Here is a 23507-nt window from a genome sequence, read left to right on the forward strand (position 1 = left end):
ACTATAAAAAGGACACCTCAACGCAGAAATAGAGACTTGAGCTGTGACTGTGCACTCTGTGTTTGTTTTGTCAGTGAACCAACATTATCTTGCCGACCCTTTTTTGGTTCATTCATTCTTGAGTTGTTGAAAGCATTATCATTGTGCTTGTGCTGGTTGGATGAAAAGGGATAGGTAAGCAATCTCATGTGACATATTTGTGTATACATACACCAGGTTAGGGACATGTGCACACCTGCTGTATTTTTGGTTTGGTAGTTAGTGTATGGTAGATCCGACATATTGGACGTTGAAGATTTAATAGACAGGTTAACACTAGAACACTAGAACTACCGGAATTCCATAACTACTAGAACGACCATAGCGGTCATTCTGACCGTTCATACTTTGACGTTCATATGGCCGTACTGAACGTCATTTTCGTCATGTAATATCTATTGTACATGTTAACCTTCTCTTTTCTAATGGAGCTTTTAATTCCTGTCGTCATAGCCCTTAAAACAAGCACAAAAGAAAGATTGCCCTGACAGGTGCTGCCTCTATTTGAGGAACATTTTGCGTCAAAATAATAATTTTTTTTCACCGCACTCACCACGTGAATAGACATGCACAAAAGTTAGGAAACGTCAAAGCTTCATACCGTTGTACAGCCCTGTTTGTAAATAAGTTCAATAATCAATACAAAATCTAAAAAAATGGATCTGCAATGATAGGTAATGATAAACAGGACACACAATTTTAATTCAAATGTATGTGAAAATGTACACACACAAACAGGCTAAGAAAAAAACATGAATATTAGCTAAACAAGAAAACGAACTGTTTCAGAACGATTAGTTTCAGTGAACTAAAAATATTAACGAACAAAATCAGGTTAACTGCCCATTTGAACGGCGCAAACATCCCGCATCCGCTTATGCACATTCCACACAGGTAAACGCTTTCGCGTGCAGCTCCCACAAAATTGTGACATTTGGCACATGTCTCCTTGGTTTTATTTTGTTTGCAGTTCCTCCAGTTGTATGGCTTTTGATTCCATGTGGTCGGAGTGAAGTTCGCTCGCCAGTCGTATGATGAAGTCCCTCTGCGAAACTTGCAATGTAGCGGACTTATGATATCTATAACGCGTGCGGTCAAAATGACCGTTATGGTCATTCTAGGTAGAAATAGTCAGAACTGTTGTGTGTTTTATGATTTTAATAAAATAACAGTGTCAGAATAAAATATACACATATTTAGGAAAAGTCAGAGTCCTACAGCCACATTTATTTTATTTTAACAAAGTTATTACATTGTAAAATTTAAAAACGGTCAAAATGACCGTCTTGGGAGTTCTAGTGTTAAGTTAAAACGGGTTACAAAGATTTTGTTGTATTTTGTTGTTTTCTTTGCTTTGGCACTGTCCAGTTCCCTTTGTCCTCCCCAGACTCTGTGTATTTGAATTATTGCCTGTGTGTATATAGATATTTTCCTTTTAAATAATTCTTTTCTTTAATCTTCTCCACATTTTGTTGATCATAGCACTCAGAAATAAAGTTTCACCTGCTCTGCCATTCCCTCTTGCCTTATTCCCTCTCCCAATGTTTTAATGATAGAAATTGCCAAACAGTGATTTAATGTTGCCCTTGCCACTCCCTAGACCAGGGTTCACCAATCTCGGTCCTGGAGGGCCGCTGTCCTGCAGAGTTTAGCTCCAACCCCAATTAAACACACCTGAACCAGCTAATCAAGGTCTCACTAGGCATACTAGAAACTTTCAAACAGGTGTGTTGGAGCTGGTTGGAGCTAAACTCTGCAGGACCACGGCCCTCCAGGACCGAGATTGGTGAACCCTGCCCTAGACCTTCAAATCCAGGGAAATGTTGGTTTTTACCCTGGTCAACACAAGCTCAAGATATTTTCACGTTTTACTCTACAGCATAAAATACATCAGTAAAACCTTCTTGTGATTTTTTTTTAAAGCTCGTCTTGATAAAGTGGTTGCTAACATATGGCTAAACGGGACTACAGAGGTTGTCTGAGACATTAAACATCACGCTGAACTGCTTTCACAGCCTCATTGTGTTTATAATAGTGCTTCTGCAAACTATTTAAACTCAAACTTTCAGGGAAAAATGTTTTTAAATGAAGACTGAAAGTTGTCAGAAACTTTTAGGGTTAGTTCGCTCAAAAATGAAAAATTTCCCTCCATTGACAGTACACGCAACTACATTTGTCACTTCAAAAAGTTCATAAAGAGATTGTTAAACTAATCCTTATGGATTGAGCGGTTTAGTCCAAATTGTTCTGGCGATTGTATTTAGACTTAAATTCATAATCATTATGTGTTCATTATTATCATGATGAATAAAACGTGTAAGAATCATAAACTTGTTTGTCACAGACCTTATTTATTGCAATAATCCAAAAGCCAATGGCAAAATCCTATTGGTATTTTGTCGAGGGAACCAGGATGATGCTAAATGACAACCTACAAAAATGTGTCTTCACTGCAGCTCTCTATTTGGCAAATACAATTCTAGCAAATTGAGTGTGTGTGTGTGTGCGCGCGAGTACCTTAGCGTAATTCATAACGGTATCTCTTTGCACTGATCTTTTCTGTCTCTCTTCCTCGTACCGCTGTGCCGCCTGCTGAGCTTCTCGTCTCACTTTCTCCACACCGCCACCAGAACCTGACGCCACACCAGCAGACCGCTGATAGACAGAACCAGAGTAAAACCACTGTTTTGATTTACTGCATCATGAGGCATGTATATACAGCGACTCTTACCTGGTTATGAGTGTATGAAGACGTGACCGCTGTATCTGAACCACCGCTGAAGAGAGAACAACAACTGTTAGTGAAAACACAGATGACTGTTCTTTTTATTTTAGTTTTTATATTTTATTTTATGTACTTTTTGCCTCTTTTATGTTACTTTCCTTTTCAGTACAGTTAGTGTGTTACAAACTGTTTTTTGCCTAACATTGTATGTTATTTGTATTATATGATTACATGTACACAACTTTATTTTATAGTATTATATATATAAAATTGTATACATGATATAATTTAATACAAATAACAAATATATATATATTGTTATGACAACGTAATTTGGTCAGTACCGGTTATTTAAGGAGTTTTGACGTCTTGGGTCATCAGTTCTTAAGTCTCTGGATGGGCTGGTCTTCACAGGTGAACCCTAGAAACAAGTTAAAGCTATCATAAACCCTGTGGTAACTAACAACAAAATTAGAATCAAAATCAGCCATTAAATACTAATACACACCTCTCTGGTGATTCGTCTTTCAATGTAGGCCATAAACTGAGAGCTGAGGCTGACTGGCTCCGCCCTTCTACGACTCCGCCCATCCTCCTCATCATCATCCCCTGTACAGCTGTCAATGAAGTCTATCTGTTCAAGCTCTGTGTCCACTACAGAAAGAGACAATAAAGTGCTTAAAATACACTTAACCATGGTAAAAATAATTGTAATACACAGCTTCTCGTGGCTTTTCATTAGACTTTAGAGTCCATTTCATAAATGTAAATGTCATCTCACTTGTGCCATTGGTCACGTGAGACCCCGTCCGATGATCCTCACGTTCTCTTTCTCGTCTCTGTCTTTGCTCTTTGGTGATTTCAGCCACTCTCAAAGGCAAGTCTGACAACTCGTCTGAAGGCTTTAAGAAGGGATAGATGGGGGGAAAAAGGAAAAACAGATTTAATTCAAAAAATAAAATAAAATGGAGCAATACATAATGGAGTTGGACAGATTGGATTCTTGATTGAGTGACCTGAAAAAAGCACTTGCCTCATTTCCTGACCACCTCTTGTCTCCGCTGTCCACACTGTTAAACCCAGAGTCCAGAGCTCCGTATGGCCGACCGGAATACAAATCCTCTACGCTGAGAGGAGACAGACCAGAGAGAACAACATCATATCATCATACTGCTCCACGAGGAACAAACACATAGAAATAGTCTACTAAATGTCTGAAATAACTGTAGTAAGCAATTAATTTCTAACATGCATATCACCTTACAAGAGATAAAATAAAGTACAAATTTCAAGATATTTCTAAAGTGTTTTTTAAACACGTTTCTTACTGGCCCAAATGAAAGAAGCCCACTCTCTAATCTCTGTGAACTTCGTATTCTAGGCTTGAAATAAAAGCCTTGAGTCTTTCTTTCAGTCCAAGTCTGTTTGGTTTTGTTTTATTATTTAATTTCCACCAAGCAAAAAATAATCTGATAGTTGTGGGTGGTTTCTTAATGGCCCAAATCAAAGAAGCCTATTCTCAAGTCTCTGTGATATTCTGGTGTCTAGATATGGCTTGGGTTCCACCTTCAGTGTAAGTCTATGTGATTTTTTTCCCACCCTTTTATTTTATTTATTTTTTTATTTTATTTTTACTTTTATTGCAACAGAGTAAACAATTGTATGATTACTCAAAAAAATAACATCAGACCTCTTCTCAACAAAATTAGCTATGGTATGAACATGGTTCTGCCACTTGAGAAGTTTGATGTCCACATCACTTCATCTACCGTCATCCGGTGTTTCTTTCCTCTCTTCATACCTTCATTTCAATCATTCCAGTCTTTCATTCAGTCTGTGTCTTTTCCTTCCACTCCCTTCTTATCTGCAAAATCGCCCTGCTCTGTGTGTCCTCTGAGAGACACAGCCGATAAACACTGGCTCAAATTGGATGTGGGTGCGAGTGAAAGCCAGCGAGAACATCAAAGTTTGATCCACATTACGCCCACAAAACCCAGTGAAATGAAGTACGTTCTCACCAGGATCCAAAGGGCAGTGGTCTTCTGTCGTAGTCTGGAAGGTCTGATGCTGCTTTACATGCCTCCATGTTCAGATATTTAAATATATGGATCTTTCCCTTTATACAGATCTGTAGGAAGACGCAGAAACACATCAATAAACATGGTCCTCAGGATGTGGAAGTCTTCATTTTGTTTTGTTTTTGGGAAGAAAACTCAAGACTACAATTTGTGTTAGGGGTGGGCGATTTATGACCAAAATCTTATTTTACGTTATAATAAAATTTATTTCATGATTAAAATATATATCAATATATTTTTGTTATTGAAAATAAGAACAAAGAAGCAAATAACAAACAACAGGACAAATACAATATAACAAAAATATTAATTAATTAACAAATATAAATTTTCAGGTACAATAGGTTTATTTAACAGAAATTGAATAATCAGATATAAAAATAAATGACTGCATAGTCTTCACTGTATGAATTAAATATAAACTGATACTTATTAAAGCTTCAAAAGTTATTCATTCAAAAGTAAAGTTATTTCTTTCTTCTGTTTGATCAAACGACACAGAGAGCAGCAGGTAAATTAGGCTGCTGTCACTTTAAGACCGAACGCACGGATCCTTTATAATGATACACATCCGGTTTACACCCAACTGTTTACTTTCACTTGAGATATAATCGACTGTGTTTACTGACTGTGAATACTCCACATGATGGGTATTTTGAAATCATTGTGTGTGTATTTGGCCATTGAGCACAATAAGTCATGACAGAAAACTGAACTCGCAATCACATGCTGAGAGACGCAAGCACCGCATAGTTCTTTTTTACAGCTTAACTCTTTTTAACATCATGCTCGTCCTACTCTTTATTGGCTCATTCATGCGCTTCATCACTTTAAAGTGTCAATATTGCTGTGCTACCCATATATTTACATATCGCAATATACACAATATAGCAAAATCAGTAACAAAACACATTTTATACAGTCACTACGATATGTATCGCCATACCGCCCAGCCCTATGAAAAAATTTCAGGGAGTTCAGAAACATTGCTTAGTGATATAGAAAAGAACTAGTGACTTTATGCTTTGTAACTTTGCAGATCTTTTTCATGCTCAAACAGCAAGATTACACCGTTGAAAATCAGTTGGCTCAAAAGGCTTTAAAAACAGCATTAAAAAAATCTTATAAATAATAAAGTGACCTATTTCTAAGTAAAACAGGATGTTTAATGTGGATCAAAACAGGGACATGTGTTACCTGTGCAGGTGGGCTCTGCAGAGGATTGTTGTCCAGAATGATGCTCTGAAGGTGTCTGAGATTGCGGTAGCATACTGGGATTGTCGTTACCTTGTTACAGGAAAAATCGAGCCGGACCAATGGCAGCTCAGCCAGCTCTGCAAACCAAATCAACACAGAAATGACACATCTACTAGAAAACATCACTCATTTCATACAGGTGCAGGTGCCTGCGATTCTGACCAGGAGGCAGGCGAACGAGGTGGTTTCTGCGGATGTTGAGGTCACGTAGAGCTTCCAGCTGACCGATCTGTGGAGGAAGAGTCTGGATCTCATTACAGCTGACGTCCTTGAAGAGAGAGAGAGAGAGAGAGAGAGAGAGAGAGAGAGAGAGTAATGTGCATGAGTGAGAAAAAATCTGAAGATAAACTACAGAGTTTAAGAGATAACTGTTCCACACACCAGTTCAGTGAGCTGTCTGAGCTTGCCCAGATCCTCCGGCAGTGATACCAGCTTGTTATTGCAGGCGATCAGAACTTTGAGCGGCAGTCGGCACAAATGAGCGGGGAGAGTGGACAACTGGTTCCGACTGCAGAGAGAAAATGAGAATCATGGGAATTAAAACCTGCAGGGCCCAAAAACTAGATATAAGAAAATGTCAATTTCCTGTGAATGTCAGTGATACCAACTTGTGGTTGCTAAAGAGTTCTAATTAAAACTAAAACCATTAAAAAAAAATCGAAATACAAATATTTAAATAAAGCTGAATTTACATAAAATATAAATATTATGTAAAATAAATAAATAAAAATAAAAATATATATAAATAAGAGATAAGAGATAATTCACCTGAAAATGAAAATTCTCTCATCATTCACTCTCATTCCATGATGTATATGACTTACTTTCTTCAGATAAAAACATCCATGATGGCATGAGAGTGAGTAAATGATAAGAGAATTTTCATTTTTGGGTGAACTTAACCCTTTTAAACTTAGTAAACTAGAAATGTTGCATGGCAACAAACTAAAATAAAATAAGTTAAAGTATTAAAATTACTAAAAACTAAAATAAAGCTAAAGCAAAAAGCACAACAAAATTACTATTACGTTAAAATTTTAATTGGAAATATAAAAATCAAAGCTGATTTAAAATATGAATACATACTATAACAGTATATAAATAATCCTATAAGTGGTTGCTAGGTGGTTTCTTGCTGGTCGAAGTCTATGTCTCTATATGGACTAGAATGCATGTCTGTGGGAATTTTTTTTATTTTTTTATCTTTCAGGCGAATTTCATGAGTCAGATCGCTTAAAGTAATAACACACCTCACACACTTCCAAAAAGCCAAACAATATGAAGTGTAATTACGTCTGAAACACAAGCACATGACTAGCTGAAATAGAACTTGGGTTGGAGATTGTTCAAATACCTAACCTTAAGTGTAAGCAATAGTAATAGTGATGCTTGCCTTAGAAAACACCTCTAATTAACACTTGCTGTGCACCAACTGTGAGTAAAATATGGTTATTAAGTAAATTACAATGAATTCCTTGTTAGATGGTTGGAAGCTTTTTTTAGAATTGCAAAATAATGCATGGTTGAAAATCTCAGAATCTTCTCAAATCATAATTTATAAGAACATTTATCTGACATAAATGACACAAACAAATCAAATTAAAGAGATATAAACAAAAGTTGTGTGAGTCTTTTGTGCGTCTTTGCATTGTGGTAACACTGCTAGCATTTAGCTGTTGTATCAAACATTTAAAATTGTTCAATATCAATGTTTTACAAAATTGAGTGTGTTATTAATGTGGTGTTTATGGATTTGACCTGATATTTAGGTAGGTGAGGGACTGTAGGTTGATCAGACTCTCTGGTAGTGAACGAAGGCAGTTCTGGTACAGGTTCAAATTCTCCAGCGACACAAACATGCACACCTCCACCGGCAGCTCCGTCAACCGGTTTCGTGAAAGATCTGAGGGGAGATGGTGGATAGATAGCAGAAAGAAAGAGAGATGAACAAAAAGACAATAAGAAACGGATGTCTGGCAGGAGACGAGCTGCACACCTGTCTTTGGTTTCACGTAAAAGCGTGTTTGACGAGCTCTTGGCTCATTCCTGGACCATTGTGCTGGAAACAAGTCTCTGAAAACCATCTAAAACCTCTGCTCTACTCTCCTGCAGGTTAATGAAAATACACTATTACATTAGTATTAGCCCACTTTTTTTTTTTATTACCACTATTAATCTGAATTGGCCAATATTGGAAGTAAGATCCAACATATTAAGGCACATTAACCGCAAGCCACAATGGCCAATCGCAACATCTGAAACGAAATGTAGCCTACATTTACACCTATTTGTGTAATACTTCATACAATACATCAAATATAAAAAAGAAAAAATTATAGACAGCAACCTAAAATATGCAATCTCGTACTTTCAGAGCTGCTGACCATCAAGGAAATTTCTATTGCACTCTTATTAGGGCTACATGATATTGAAGAAAAAAAAACTGGTTAAATAATGCGATATTCGATCTACGATGCGATAATGCTTTAAGTGTGTAAAATAAATTTTGAATATATTTAAAAACTGAAAATTATATAAACATCATATGTTACACATTCTTCATTTCACACGTCATTTTAACGTCAGTGTAAACCGGGGGTTTAGGGTTTCAGGTAGGCCTATATTAGATTTATTTACCAACAGAAATGTAATGATCAAATGTAAAATAAATAAAACACTGCATAAAATAAATACACTGATTCTTATTAAAGCTACAAAAGTTATTCAGACAAAAGCAGTGAGTGATTTTCTCTTTGTCTATTGTTGTTTGATTAACATTAAGCACACAGACAGAAGCAGGTTTGTTAGGCTGCAGTCACTTTAAGAGCTGAACAGATCCAATATAGGCTAATGTTACATTTGTGCTTTCTTTCTCAACTGTTTAGTCCACTTATGAAATAACTAACTGTGTTTACGTGAATCCTCACCAAGACATTTTGACATAATTCTGTGTGTATTTGGCCATATAAGCTGTGGAAGAGAACTGAAACAGGGATTGCTGTCCGAGAGGCGGCTTCCTGTGTGTGCAAGTACTTTGCTTATTGTGCCCAATAAACATTAAGCATGTCACACGTATGTAACAGTCCTGTATCTGTCCAGTCTACTATCTGCTGTCTACGGCGACCTAAAAATTTGACTTTTTTGTGATTTTATGGAGAAATTAAAAAATGCAGTTATCGCAAGTCGTTGCGATATGCACATTGCGATATGTACATATGCGATATTTCGATAATTTCAATATATTCCCTAACACTTATTATCCAGGTCTGTTTAATCATCAGCTATTAAGTCACTGACCCCCTCTTGTGAGGTTTCACACACCACTGTGCATGTAGAATTCAAGTGTGCTTATTAAGGTCTATGATTGTTTTCAATTTAGTCAATGAACCATGCATGATTACAATGGTCAAATTTGAATGTGAATTACAAAACATTATTTGAATGCACACACAGGTTGAAATACAGGATGCATCCACTAATTATAAATAAAATATCACTTTAATATACTTCTGTTAACATAGCCTCAATGCAATCACCCAAACTGCATCTGAAATCTGAATTAGATATGGCAACAGCACTACTGGTACACAGGCTACGTAGCGCATGGTTGCTGCCAGCCGCAACTTTTTGACAGTCTCATTTAGGGGTAAACAAAGTGTTTTATGCATTAATATTTAGGATCTTTTTTTTTTAGAGCCAATCCAGAAATCATCAGAACAAGTAACTCTATATTTGCATGCACAAACACACAGACTCAGGCTTTAAACCCAGAGGACAAACACTCACAAACACTTATGAGTAAGACCCCATGACCACCAAAAATAGCTGCCAGACTAAAAGCGAGATAAGTGTCCATTTTTCTGTTCTGGCGCGCATGAAAGAGGCCAGTATCCTTACTGGTGCTCAAACACTCGTTTCAACATCAGACGGCCTAATAATAGCAAAGCATAGAGAGAGACGTCAGACAGGAGATGCTGAACATTTTAAGGAAATTTTAGACAACATGGCAGCTGTGAGCGTTTGTGGGTGTTTTTGAATTTTAGTTATGGTTATTGTTAGAATGTTCAGATCTGGTTTGGTTTAATCCTTTCATAGAGAAATAGAGAAATGCAGAGGTAATGTAGATGAAATGAACTAATTTAATAATTGATTATCTTTACAACGGAACTGATTCAACACTGAACTGACTTCAGCTGAACGATGACACTATTTTCTTTTAGAGCTGCTGTACAGCCTAAATGAACTATGTTTGCATCATTGAATCCTTTTCCTGTTATCACTGTAAAGCTGCTTTGAAACAATTTGTATCGTATAAAGCGCTATATAAATAAAGGTAACTTGACAATGCAAAATAAAATATTTACGATATATTCAACATTAAACTGCTCATTAAAAATGTACCTATAACATATCTACACAATTCCAAGGCAATTATTGTACCATAAAGACACAGTAATAACTTTCCATTTCAACAGTATCTCTGATTTAAACCACAATAAAATTATGTAAAAAATTATGAAAAAAATGCCTTGATTTTTCCTGTATTTTATGCATCTACGTATTTTGTCATTATTCAACAGAAGAAAGAAATTCAGGTTTTGGAACAACTTGAGGGTGAGTAAGTGATGCCAAACATTTAAATTCTGGGGTGAACTATCCCTTTATGAAGTCATTTTAGAACAAGTGCATAAAAATCAACATGTATATTAAAATATTGTCAAAAGGACAAATAGATTGAGACAGGTTTCCAAATCATATATTGTGTGTCTGTGAGCTCTGTTCTGGCAGGACAGTGTTTTTGTTACACATAATCAGTGGAATCAGGGCTTTGTATTCATAGTCAATGTGTCGATCTGTGGCCTGTAGATGTTGTTTGTCAGTGTCTTGGAGGTGTGTGGATGTATTGATGGCTTTTCAATCCACACTGGATCTATATTTGTAACTGTGCAGCTGTGCAGAGATCCGGGATGGGGAAGACAGGAAGTGCTGCTGACTGTAATGTCTGCTTCCAACACAGAGTGCTACCTAAAACCAGCATGCTCTCACACACACACACACACACACGGCACTTTTCCACCGTCGGGGCGAACGGTTTTCAATGCGTAACCGTTCCATTCCATGCCGATCCTGGCCAGCTGGTACGGTTACGGTTTCCACTGTGGGGCTGATAACGGCTGCTCTTTGGAATGTAATACAAATGCGTCAGTCGTTGCCTTGGTTACACAACGGTTTACTGACGTAAATAGCAACCACATAATGGAGAATGATCAGATATTCTTTGAATTTTATTATTATTTTGTTTACGTCACTCAAATAGCGTGCTTAACCAGCTACAGAGAAACTGGTAGCCAGGCAACAGACAGCCCTGATAATACAAGTACATCTCGGAGACGTCTATTTGATGTTTGCATTTACATCTGCAGTCTGCATGTTTGCTCATCTGCCATACGTCTCTAGGACAGTTCCTGTTAGATGTCATTCAGAAGATGTCTTTAAGATGTTTAAGATATAGAATGTACGTAAAACTGCTTTTTCTAGGATGTTTATCAGATGTTTTTACACAGCAGATTAACAGATCTTTAACAGCCATTTCAAAAATGTACCTGTGCTATCTGGGAAGTGACCAATCCTGAGTGACGACTTCACTTCACAGATTCTACCAGCACGGTTCGGGACGTTTAGCTAACCGTGCTGAGAATTCCGGGCCGAGAGCGGTTTGTAATCGTGCCGTGTCATACCAGGCTCAAGTGGAAATACAACTGGAACCGTTCCTTACCAGATCGGCCCAACGGTGGAAAAGCGGCTATACACTGGCATTATCTGCAGTTTGGATACATTATGAAGAACTCAAAACATACAAGCACTTATACAATAAAGTGGGCAGATTTTTCAGATGAGCACAAGCATCTAAAATCTGAGGGTGAAGAACATGTCCAGGTCAACTTTCACAGAAAATAAGAAATTATATTTTGAACAAAATAACATATTTTTAGGAGCAAAGAGTTTCATCCTTGGTTTTTAGACACTAATTCAATCCTTACAAATGCACTGTAGCAAAAACCCACTAAACAAGCAAAGTCGGATCAGATTATATCAGGACAGGATTTAAAACACTTGTCCTTAAGCCTTTAAGAATTAATGATCTGTTTATACATGCTGCTGATGCTCTAATTCTGAAAACGTCCAACATTACGCAACAACAGGGCCGAGATGAGCGAAGACGGAATGATATGCATCTACTCGTTTTTTTGTTTATATTTCCTTTATGAGTATAACTGGACAGACTCATGGCCTCAGTCAAATACAGACAGTTATATCCAGTTCACTTCACTTCACTTCCTCAATGCTTGTACACTACAGTCATCAGTTCAGGCCTCGAGGCAAGACAACAGCAGACAAACTCACTGGCTGCAATAATGTTCACTCCAGAAACTCCCTCAAAGGATTCCTGCGCCATTCCTTCTATATCAAATATCTCTTTCATATGTCTTTTCAATAAAACTCACTGCAAAATAACTCACCAAATACAAGCAATATAGTCCTAGTCTAAAATAAATATCTACCATATCTAAGCCAAAGAGGGGAAAAAAAAACAATATCTTCTCAGCTTTTTTGACAACAATATAGAAGAACCATTTTTGACTAACAGCTATTGATGCTAAGATGATTCAAAATGTTCAATACAAGAAGTAAAATACATTGTAAATCTAGTTAAAAACAATCAAGGTATGTTTTAGGGAAGTGCATGAGTACTATAGTACTCTGATGTGACAGCGACGATCGATCATGAAATGATGACCGGGCATTTTACGCGTTACAGTGAGGCCTGATTGGTTGGCGTTAGGACAGCACCAGCACACCTACTCACCGTCACTCAGAGAATGGATTTCCATTTCTATTGAGCCTGTCTGCCATTTCTGTTCAGACCAATGCAAATTTTTGTTGTCAATTTTAACCAGATGGAAAATAAGCTACTGTGACTTTTAAAAACCTCTACACTTCGGATAATAAAGTAGTCTAATGTAGAACTGTTTATGGGGCCGATTAAAATACCTACAATTTTTCATTTTGACTAATCCTTTTCATAGAAATGACACAACTGACAACAAAGCACTAAAAAAGCACTTCTTGTTTTTTCCATCTCCGTGATGTGTGAGAACAGACCACAGGAGTCACACCAGTGCGTTTAAGTGGCCGCCATATCGCAAGCAAGAGGTTGGCTGCAGTGAACTTCACATGCCTGCTTATATAAGGCCAAGAGCTTCTGTTCAAAAACAAAGCGTGGCGTGGGAACGTGTGTAATTGCAATGTGTCCAACATTTTCAATGCTACAATCGCAAATCGGACATGACCACAGTCCACAGCACATTGTGAGAGCTAGCGTTCTAACTAACCACTGCGAGTCGCGCAGTGTGTGTGTGTGTGTGTGTGTGCGCACTTGGATGGGTGAAATGCAGAGCACAAATTCCGAGTATACTTGGTTACACGTCACGTCGTCACTCATTTAAACAGACAATGCAAAATAATTTCTAATCACTTATAAACTCTAAAATGAAATAGGGCACAAACATGTTCTTGACAGGATTAGAGAGATTCACTCATAAAAAAGTTTATTCATCTAATTTAAACATGTTTGTTTGTCAATTAAATGCAAACAGGTTAAAAGAGGTTAAAAGTTTTTAACATTTATCTTTGACTTCTAAAAATCTAAAACTCAATGTGGTTTCACTTCATTAAAAATCTTTTTAACCAAATAGCCAAAATAACCAAATAATTCATAAAGGAGTTCAAACTAGGGATTTGTATTTGAATATTTGGGCTCATAAAAATGGAATATTCGTTTATTTAAATGACGTTTTTTTTCTTTCCTCATTTGACTGGTGATTGGATTTCATGCAATTTCTATTGTGGTGGTGATATTATGATAACTCAGTTTCATTAATTAATTTGATCAAAAGTAATTCCTTTTTGTAAGATCATTTAGATATTATAGATAATTTTCATCCAAGTAATTCCAAACTTCGCAAGGCAGATGACGACATTTTGATCAAATACAATAAACTTGTTAAACACACACCACAGCACCACCCAGTGCGTTTAATTATAACTGTGAGCTAGTGCTTGGGATTTATCATGGATTCACAGCATTTACGGCCAGCAAAGCAACGTATAAAATTCAAAAAGCCTAGTATTTTTATTTTTCTATAATAATTACAGATTGAATATTCAAATATTCCACTATTCGTGCACACACACCCCTAGTTGAAACCGTAAAATAATCATAATTAAAATATGCTTTAAAAACATATTTTTAAACAACTTGAAACACCTGGCAAGGGGAATAAAGGGGGATTTTCATCAGTTAACAACTCTTGTGAGTGCTGATTAAACACAGAACTGTCATATAACTATTATCAATAGAACAACCTAAAGCGTACAATCAAACCTCCATCTATCTACCAAGGCAGCAAGACCAAAATATTTATTTATCATCTTGAAGGAAACTTTATCATTTAAACTGACAAGACAACAACAGCATCAAACACTAAATACAACACACGGCACAAATGTATAAATGGGAGTATGAAGTTAATGAATCAGTCTGCAGGGACAATAGTGCTGCGTGTCGTTGAATTGACAGCGGTCCAGAAGGCCTTGTAATCGCTCTGAGAGGGAGGACACCTGTTCTGAGCCTTCTAAGCTGAGGGAAAACAACGTTCCTTAGCAGGAGACCAATACATTTGGCACAGTTCACAGGACAACACAGCCAAAGCAATCAGACGAGGAAATATCTGAGGTCAAATAATCACAGAAAGTCAGCAGACAGAGACTTACAAACACTCTTAACAATAGCCGTTTCGCTATGAATTATTCAATAAAACCAGCCAACAGATCATCATTTTATTCATTCCCACAAGGTTTAGCGCTTACGAGGCGGGAAATTCCGGCAAACATTTATTCAATTAGCTTGTTGGTTGAATGAGCAAATTAATCCACGCAGATTATCAGATCAAATCAGTAATTTGAAAACTTTGAGACGCATAATTTCACATACAGCGAAAGTGTGTAATACATGGCTTCACATCACCACATATTTTGTACAAGTGAGCGATTTCCCTCGCATTTCGTTACAGAATTGTCACTTGCCCAATCGGGCCATTGTTGCATCATTACTAAAATGTATCATATGCACAACGTGTCAATTTAAACATTCAACGTTTTTAAAGCTTTCGGTAGTACTCGCACTCTGTCTGAGACAGTTCTTGTGCGCTCATACCCGGAGCACACATATAAAGCCGCCTCTCAAACAGCTTGTGAGTACCAAACCGAGTGCTTTTTTGTGGCCTAATGCGCTTAAACGGTCTGAAACACACAAAATGATGTCAAGATGCCCGGCTTGTCGAGTATTAACATAAACACAGTCGATGATGTGTGAAGTGAAGGTAAACAGTTGAGAAAGAAAACGCATGTGTATCAGTATATTGGACCCGTTAATTAGGCCAGCTCTTAAAGTGACAGCAGCCTAATATAGCCTGTCTGCTGCTGTCGGTCATTAATGCTAAGAGCAAATAGTGAGAAGAATTAGGCCGGCGACACACTGGCTGCGTGGCGTGAGCGTCTCAGCTGCGTGGCGTGTCCGTTTTTATTTCGGCTCCCATGTTAACAGGTTAGAGCTTGCACAATGCCTGCGTGACGCGCGTCTCAGGTGAACGCATGCATGCTAGAAATAGAACCGACGCCTATTTTCACGCGACACGCACGCGTGTTGGAAGCGTTTCCAGGCAAAATAGAATAGGAAAAGATGTTTGTATGTCTGCATTTTGACATGAATAATACATACATTTTGATGTTTGAAAGGTTAGGTTTTGACATAAATGCAGATATAAATGTAATTTCAAAAAATATTATCGATTTTCAAATATTGCACCTGTCAATACAGAACGAAATATTCTGTAGCCTATTTTGCCGTCAACACTGCCGACGTTGTCTTTGCTGCTATATATGTATGTTTAACATTAAGTATAGGCCTTCCACAACTCTCTCCCCATATGTCGAATATATCACCATGAGGCTTATCATATGTTACCTATCAGCAGCAGCGCCGCGTCAGACACGTTTTTTTTGGTGTGCAAAGACCGCCGGCCTTAATCTGTACTTAATTTATACAATGAAACATTCAATTTATACAGTTTTCCTGTACCTGAATACTGTTGGACAGACCTTACACTTGTAATTTATTTATTTGTTCTTGTTTACTAAAATTTATTTCAAGGTTGAAATCAAGCTTGTGCTGTGTAAACTCATGCGCAACAAAACTGCCCCATTGTAAAAACACAAATACATAGAGTGAGCATACATTTAGGTGAGATAAATGTAATTTATCAAATTAAAAATCCCCCCATAAGTCACCTAAGGGGGGAATTCCCCCCTATTTTCCAAAATGAAATTCAGGCCCTGGACTATAAGAGCTGTCACTTTTTCCTGTAAATTTTACAAGATGATTTTACAGTGTAGTTAACAATTTATGCATTTATTTTTATTATTGACATAATTGATTAACCTCTCAGTCAGAATCAAAAGCCAATGTTAAACTGCTATTATCATCGTAAAATGACCTCGCTAAAAAAAGAACCATAAACTATCTGGCAGAAACAAAGCTATGGCGCTCACAATCTGTCATTTGCAAACCATAACAAACTCACAGCAAAGCAATAGAACTATTTTGGGGGCTCCAGAACCAAAAGCTTTCCTTTCTTTATTTTTTTCAGTTCATTCCTACAGTCTAGGCCTACATTTTTGTGAACTGCCTTTGGATGAGAATGAAATCAGAGATATCTGTGTGGATCCCAGCATGCACTGCACAGACGATCAATATTGACACAGACACAATATAGCCTACCATGTGTGCTCTCTGTAGTCTTGACCGATTCCTATTTTCAGACCGTTGAACACAATACGAGGAGGCTAACCAGGGTAACACTCACTAACTATGGCACTTTAGAGAAGTCATTTCATTTCATAACTAGACCTAGGGTTTGTTAATTATTCGCAGTAATTAAAGTGATATCATACCTGCATTAAGAAGCATCACTTTATTTCCTACAACATTAATCATAAAGATGCTATTGTGGATTGTGTCTAAATTTCTACACAATGCAAGTAGCTCCTTTATGCACAGTCAAACTCTACAATAAAAGCAGTTTTTCCACAGTTTCCACAATCTTCTATTGGCAATGGCAATTTTAGATGCTATACATCATGCAGTAAACTATAATAAAAAAATGTAAACTGTTAATAAAAATAAATCCTCAAATCTGCAATTTGTGCAAAACACTGAAAAGTATAGCCTATGAGTAATGAACTTATACATCTGCATGTAACTAACCATCAATCAGGTAGACATTTAAGCATTAACTTATAAGCACTTATAATATACAGCGGTCCAGAAAAACCTTCAGATGGTTGTACAGCCTGCTCGGTTTTATCCTACATGCTAAGGAGATGTGACTCTTTTAAAGAGACTCTCTATATGATTCTCTCACATTGATGAATGTAACACAACTCTTATACAGGACATGCTACTTTTCTGATTGTGCTTCAGGAAATAAAGAAGAAGAAAAAAAAAAAAACATGTCTGAACACGTCTAGAAACTCCTAAACCAAGATACCTGCACCTGTATGTGTCAGGTAAGCAAGCTATTTTTATTTTAGCTTGTTTTTATAAGTCTTGTTTTTATATGTGCAGAAGAGGCAGGCATGGGTATAACGATTAGAACAATTAGTAATAGTGCCAATATTGTCCTTCTCAGTCACTGACACTGTACACATACTTTAATATTATATTGATCTGAATAATCTTTGAAGTGACAGATTGCACATTGTCCAGCTAGCTACATTAGTAATATGATAAGGCATATAAGCTACATGATCAAACCTCTTAGTAGGGTTTTATATTAAAAAATATATTTTTTTTTTTATATTTCACATTTCCGGGGTTGTCACAAGCTGAAGTCGTAATAGCTCGGTAAACTTCTATAGCGGTGAATGGGAGATAACAGCAAACATAATTTTTGTATTTGCTCTAAAAGCAAAAGACAATATATGCAAAAGCATTTCCACAACTTTCCAAAAGAGGGAAAAAATACAGAGAGATTTATTACAGCAGTCAGAAGGGAGAACGGTGTCAAATTTGCAGTCGCTACCTCAGCCGTTGTTTTCGAAGCAGCTTTAATTCATTTTTTTGTCACTTACTGTCAAGGTAATATTACACAAAGTATAGCAGAATTCTAATTGTGAATGAAAATATTAAAAACGTTACTAATTTAGCGACGTTGATAACTGGAAACGCGCCATCATAGTCCCTGAAAAGTGGGGCTCCAGGGGGCTGCAAAGGAGTGAAAGGGGGTCCATGGGAAAGTTTAGAGAAAATCAGTGTAACAAAAATTATAGAACTAATTAACTACTACAGTGACAATCATAATATTCATAATAACGTAAAATAATAGAAACTACATTTTTCACAGTATAAATTGAGTCTGCACATGAAAATACATACCGGCCTTTTAAGTTTTAGGATGGGGGTCACTCAGACTTGGCATCTAAAAGACTGTAAAGGCCCGATCCACATGATCATCAACATCCTGTCAATATTATTATTATCAAACACCTTGAATGGATCTAAAATATATCTAATTGGTCTAAACAACTTAAGGTCAAAGCGTTGTCTAAATAAAGATAAGTATGATTGGATCCCACAAAACAATGACCAAACCTCTTAATCACGTCTTATAAAGCCAACCAGATGACCAAACTTCTTGAGTGGTTCTTAAAAAACCTACATGATGATCAAAACCCAATTCCCATAATGATCAAGCCTTAACCAACTTAATCTATTGATCAAACACCTCAATCTGATTAGCTACTTATTCAAACATTTTAACCTGTCAAACTCCCATAAACCTGATGAACAAGCCCCGTGTTTGGGTTTCATATAACCTAACGTTACATGGAACTCAATTTGACAGATGTTCCCTGAATGTCTAATGTCCCATCGGATCATAATAGTTTTAACACAACCATGAGCTGAAAGTTTGTGAGGTAATCCTAACTTTAGACAAACCTCAGCACTGAAGATGAAACGTTTACATTTATTGGACACAAATGACTGATCATGTGTTCAGATGGGCTAACGTTACCAGCCCAGCACACACCCGTGTGTTTACACCAGTCAAACCCTGTGTAAACTAGTGTAAAACTCGACCAACACGCCTTTAACTAGTTTTTAGGTCTGTTAACGGTTAAAGGGGAGCAGAATATAAACAAATAGGCACGGTACCGGCCCGGGTGGTGTCGGTGAGGTCGTGTCCGGAGGCGCTCCTCGGGAACTCCTTCAGTTTCCTGCCGCTCAGGTTAAGAGCTCCAGTGGCCGCCGCCTCGTCCAGCGCCCGATCCAGCGAGCGGTTCCAGGACGAGGGTCCGGGAGCATTGGATAATCCGTGATGAGTAGTTCCCGCAGAAGCAACTGCGGCGGGATGGCCGACGGTAAAAGAGGGCACGGCGCTTTCCGCGGAGAGCAACACCGAAGCCGCCATTACACAGCTAACACTCCCGCTGGATCCTCACGGGCCCCACACACGAGCGCGGACAGTGGCAGTGCGCATGCGCGGGCGCACAGAGGGCAGAGAGGGGTCTGAAACCAGACAGAGCCAACGGAGCACGAGCGAGGACACTAGTGCGTGCGTGGATTGAAGGCGAAGGCTCGGCATTAAAAAGTCCAACCAGTCTGGGCTGTAGGGAATTATCCCAAACTTCTCCTTTATTTTATAATATTCTAATTTGTATCATAGTCTAAATACATAAATGCATGCATTAAAGGGTAGTTGACAAGTATCATGAACATGACTTTTCTTAATAAACAAACAAATAAATAAATATTCTCTTATTTTATTTTATAAATTCTAATAAAGTGTTCCTTATGTAGGAAAATGGCATGGTAAATAAATAAATGGCAATGCACGATCTGAGATACAAACTTATTCAAGTTTGTTTATATATAGTCAAGAAAAATATTTTTAGATATGTGGTTCTATGATCGATAAACTCTTGCGAGTGTGAGACATATAAAAGTAGTTAAATCATATGAAAAATGTATTGACCTATAATAATGTTATTTAATATATAAATATGCAAACGGCCCCCTACTGGTCAATTATAAAACTGAGAATAGGATTGTCTACTCAGAAACCTCTCTATTTAACCCTTCTAAGAAATCATTAAAAATCACAACATGTATTATATTTTAGAAAAAATAAAAAGCCATTATCATAAACAACTATTCCCACATTATGCTAACGGCCAACAGAGATTTGCATTTGTGTAATGATAAGCGTTTGTATGGATATGTGTTTTATATAATTCTATGGGCCTCTTTATTGATCCACAGAAAAAAATCTAGCTCTATTTTATCCATCTGATTGGAATCAGTTAAAAGATAAATTGTGTTTTAAAGAGCTAGTCTCTCTAAATAAATTGAAGAGTATTTTAAATGATTTGGTTACGGATTTACCTGATTGAAATGGCTTTTACTAATTGTATAATTTTTTTTGTAAATGTAAATAATGTATTTATTTTCTTTTTTAAATGTTTTTTTTTTTTCATGTTTAACTACGTGTGCTGTCTGTCCTGGCCAGGACCCTCTTGTAAAATCTTGTAAATCTCAAGAGTTTTTTCCTGGTTAAATAAAGGTTACAAATACATTTTTACAAATTATTTCAAAGACAAAAAAAAAGACATTTTAGATTTAACAGTATTTTTTTTTATTTTTCATGTTCTCTACACACAACTGAATATGTGGACCTTCATTTCCTTGAGCAAATGGTCAAAGAACACAAATTCAGCTCTAAATGTAGAGGAAAATCCAATAAAGGTGCATAGTACCAAATAATGTTAATCAACATGAACTGGTCCAAAAACCTAGAACACAGAAAATACATTGCAGCATTTCTTTTAAACAATCATGTGTTGTTGTTGTTGTTGTTGTTGTTATTTTTTTCCACAGAAAAAGTTGAAAGTCATTTGTAGTCTTGGGTTTATTGCCTCGGTTATGGATTCAGCAGCAATATTAATAGAAGTCCCACATTGGAATGTTTCAGAAGATAACGTTCTTCCAGCTTTTGAGTAAGGCACAAGAGACCGTGGTGTTGTGATGAAAAAGCTTGAAACATATAAAGATTAAATAAGAAAGGGGGAATGATCAAGTGATCTTCAGGCAAGCCAGGAGAAGAGAACAAACTGATGACCATTCGTTTCACATTCCCATCCTGATGCTCTGAATGATCTGGAATATTGCTGTAGTGAGAAGACAGAGAAATAACATTAGAACAAAAACATTTGATCTTCAGAAAATGTAAAGTATCTAAGAATTCGTATTATCTGCTCATGTCATATTTAGTCCTTGGCATTTCACCAGAAGAGAACATAAAATATAAGAAACAACAATGACAGCATATCACATGTTGAATAATGAGAGCAAAGAAATTTGATGGGGTCTTTGAAAAAAGTGTTCACGTTGGTTAGAGTTCATTAACATTGAATGCATCCCCTCTCATGCATGTGAAAAACTCTTTTTGAACTTAAAGTTTAAAGAAATTAAAACGAAATGTCTCAGTACAGACATTTCCCTTCATTATTTATCCAATATAACATCACTAGCTAAAGCACAGACTAAACGATTTCTGAATCGTATCGTGTACAAAGAAAACAAGAAATTAAAATTGTGTCTGTGGATCAGGTTAGAAACCTGTCTGCAGTATGAATGCACTTTGTCCTTTTAAACAGAGTTATGAAATAAAGTTCATGTTTGGCATGCTGATGTACTGCTTTGTATTTGATCCTTTTAATGCATTAGACATCACATTCAATGAAAGTGGATGTTTTTCGGATTGTAAACTCACCTGATCCACATACTACAAAGACGAACAAGGCAAGAAGCCACGGTCCCACCACTCCCTTCTCTTCTTGAGTGCCTCTCTGTTGAGAAAATATTAACATTAGTATATTTAGAGACATATATTAGCTACTTCTAAAGAAAGCCAATATGATCAACTGGACAAATTAAAGCTCCTCTACATGACCAAACCAATGTCCAGTACAATACACGAAGTAGCTAAACCTTTACTGTAGAGCAAACAGTGAGACCTATTTTAGATACATTCAAATAATTACTATAGTAAAAGTCAGAGTGGTAAAAGCTGAAATTTACCGTGGATTTGGCCACATTGCCTCTTAGAGTGATGTTCTTGCTATGTTTCTCATTCGCCATGCGAATCCTCTGTTTGGCCACCATCTTTTAACTAATTTGATGTTTTTAAAGAAAGAAAGAAGAAGAAGCGTCGAGACCGACAAAGATCCGAGAGGCTGTATGATCAGTTGACGTGTGATCTTGCCACTGCACTGGTTTAGTCTACGTGTTCATAAGAGGAACTCACTCCACCCACGAGACGTGGACGCTTCGAAAGAGAATAAATGAGTAGAATGGCAATACGGATACAAAGGAGACAATATAATGGGCAGCGATTAATCTAAACGATATTTTTTTTTTCTATTTTAGTTATTTTCAGTGTGGTTTTTTTTCTTGCCAATGAATATAAAAGTTCATCACTTTTATTATTCATAAAAAAAAAAAATCCGGAGTGCTTCAAACGCAGAGTTGTTGTCACGTGGTAAATGTTACTTTAATCAGCGCTGGCGATGTTGGACCAATCACTGCTAGATAAAAAATATTTTTTAGGCATTTTGTAAAGGTTGCTTGGGTAAATATTCATTTGTGTGTGTTGAGTGGCAAACATTGAAAATAATATTTTATTTTTAGCGTAAAAAATGTCATAAAAACAGATTTACAAATTGTTATGCGGCTAAATGGAACATTTGAGTGAATGGCCGCCGATCGCCCCCTAGAGGATTGTTGTGTGCTTAACAGAAAACAGTTTTTAACATGCCCTCATGTTCATCTTAAAAAGCACACATTCTCTTTTTAAAATACCCATTGAGGAAAAACGTCATTATTTTTACGCCACAATTATTCCGTGCATTCGTCAGTCACGGAAACATATCTGTTCCAAATTTCTGAGAAAGAAATGCTGTTATCATCAGAAAGCATTCATCAAAATTCATTGTGCGGCATTTTTTTTCTACGAATTTGGCCAACACTTGTCCAAAACGAAATTATTATTATTATTCACTAAGCTATATTCGGCTTATTTGAAAAGACACAATCAGTATCATACAACTGTACTATGATTTGTTAAAAAAAATAAAAAAAATAAATAATTCAAATAAATCCTCTCCTGAAAATCGGAAAGAACCGACATTACGTATAAAACCTTTTCTTTATGAATTTGGTTTTGACA

The 23507-nt window shown here is 36.8% G+C and overlaps 2 protein-coding genes across 6 annotated transcripts in view; both read right to left on the reverse strand.

Moving 5' to 3' along the window:
• The window catches only part of lrch3 (leucine-rich repeats and calponin homology (CH) domain containing 3), a 30711-nt gene extending 10917 nt beyond the window's left edge, over nt 1-19794 (reverse strand). For 2 of the 5 annotated variants that reach the window (XM_084124521.1, XM_084124522.1), the window contains exons 1-12: nt 19436-19787; nt 7858-8002; nt 6481-6607; nt 6262-6367; nt 6040-6176; nt 4783-4892; nt 3798-3891; nt 3546-3666; nt 3273-3418; nt 3109-3185; nt 2771-2816; nt 2557-2694 (exon numbers count right to left, since the gene is read on the reverse strand). In XM_084124521.1, the coding sequence (XP_083980647.1) occupies nt 2557-2694; nt 2771-2816; nt 3109-3185; nt 3273-3418; nt 3546-3666; nt 3798-3891; nt 4783-4892; nt 6040-6176; nt 6262-6367; nt 6481-6607; nt 7858-8002; nt 19436-19691 (1503 nt within the window). In that variant the 5' untranslated portion in view covers nt 19692-19787. Of the gene's footprint in view, nt 1-2556; nt 2695-2770; nt 2817-3108; nt 3186-3272; nt 3419-3545; nt 3667-3797; nt 3892-4782; nt 4893-6039; nt 6177-6261; nt 6368-6480; nt 6608-7857; nt 8003-19435 lie in introns of all 5 variants that reach the window. The other 3 variants (XM_084124523.1, XM_084124520.1, XM_084124524.1) reach the window with 3 other exon arrangements.
• A 1097-nt stretch (nt 19795-20891) lies between these two features.
• Nucleotides 20892-22595, reverse strand: serp1 (stress-associated endoplasmic reticulum protein 1). Its single transcript, XM_084124593.1, has 3 exons — nt 22361-22595; nt 22053-22128; nt 20892-21447 (listed from the first exon to the last, which is right to left on the reverse strand). The coding sequence occupies exons 1-3, from the start codon at nt 22442-22444 to the stop codon at nt 21407-21409; spliced, it is 201 nt and encodes a 66-aa protein (XP_083980719.1). The 5' UTR covers nt 22445-22595; the 3' UTR covers nt 20892-21406.
• Nucleotides 22596-23507: the final 912 nt, after the last annotated feature.

The sequence above is a fragment of the Abramis brama genome, assembly GCF_963993115.1.
Source record: "Abramis brama genome assembly, chromosome: 9".
NCBI classification, from domain to species: Eukaryota; Metazoa; Chordata; class Actinopteri; order Cypriniformes; family Leuciscidae; genus Abramis; species Abramis brama.

What these genes read in the sequence shown, in the direction of transcription:
- serp1 (XM_084124593.1), bottom strand. Translation starts at nt 22,444, where the DNA reads ATGGTGGCCAAACAGAGGATTCGCATGGCGAATGAGAAACATAGCAAG. An exon ending in GCAATGTGGCCAAATCCACG is followed by an intron (nt 22,129 to 22,360) that starts GTAAATTTCAGC and finishes TTTTCTCAACAG; the next exon opens with AGAGGCACTCAAGAAGAGAA. An exon ending in CTTTGTAGTATGTGGATCAG is followed by an intron (nt 21,448 to 22,052) that starts GTGAGTTTACAA and finishes TTCTCACTACAG; the next exon opens with CAATATTCCAGATCATTCAG.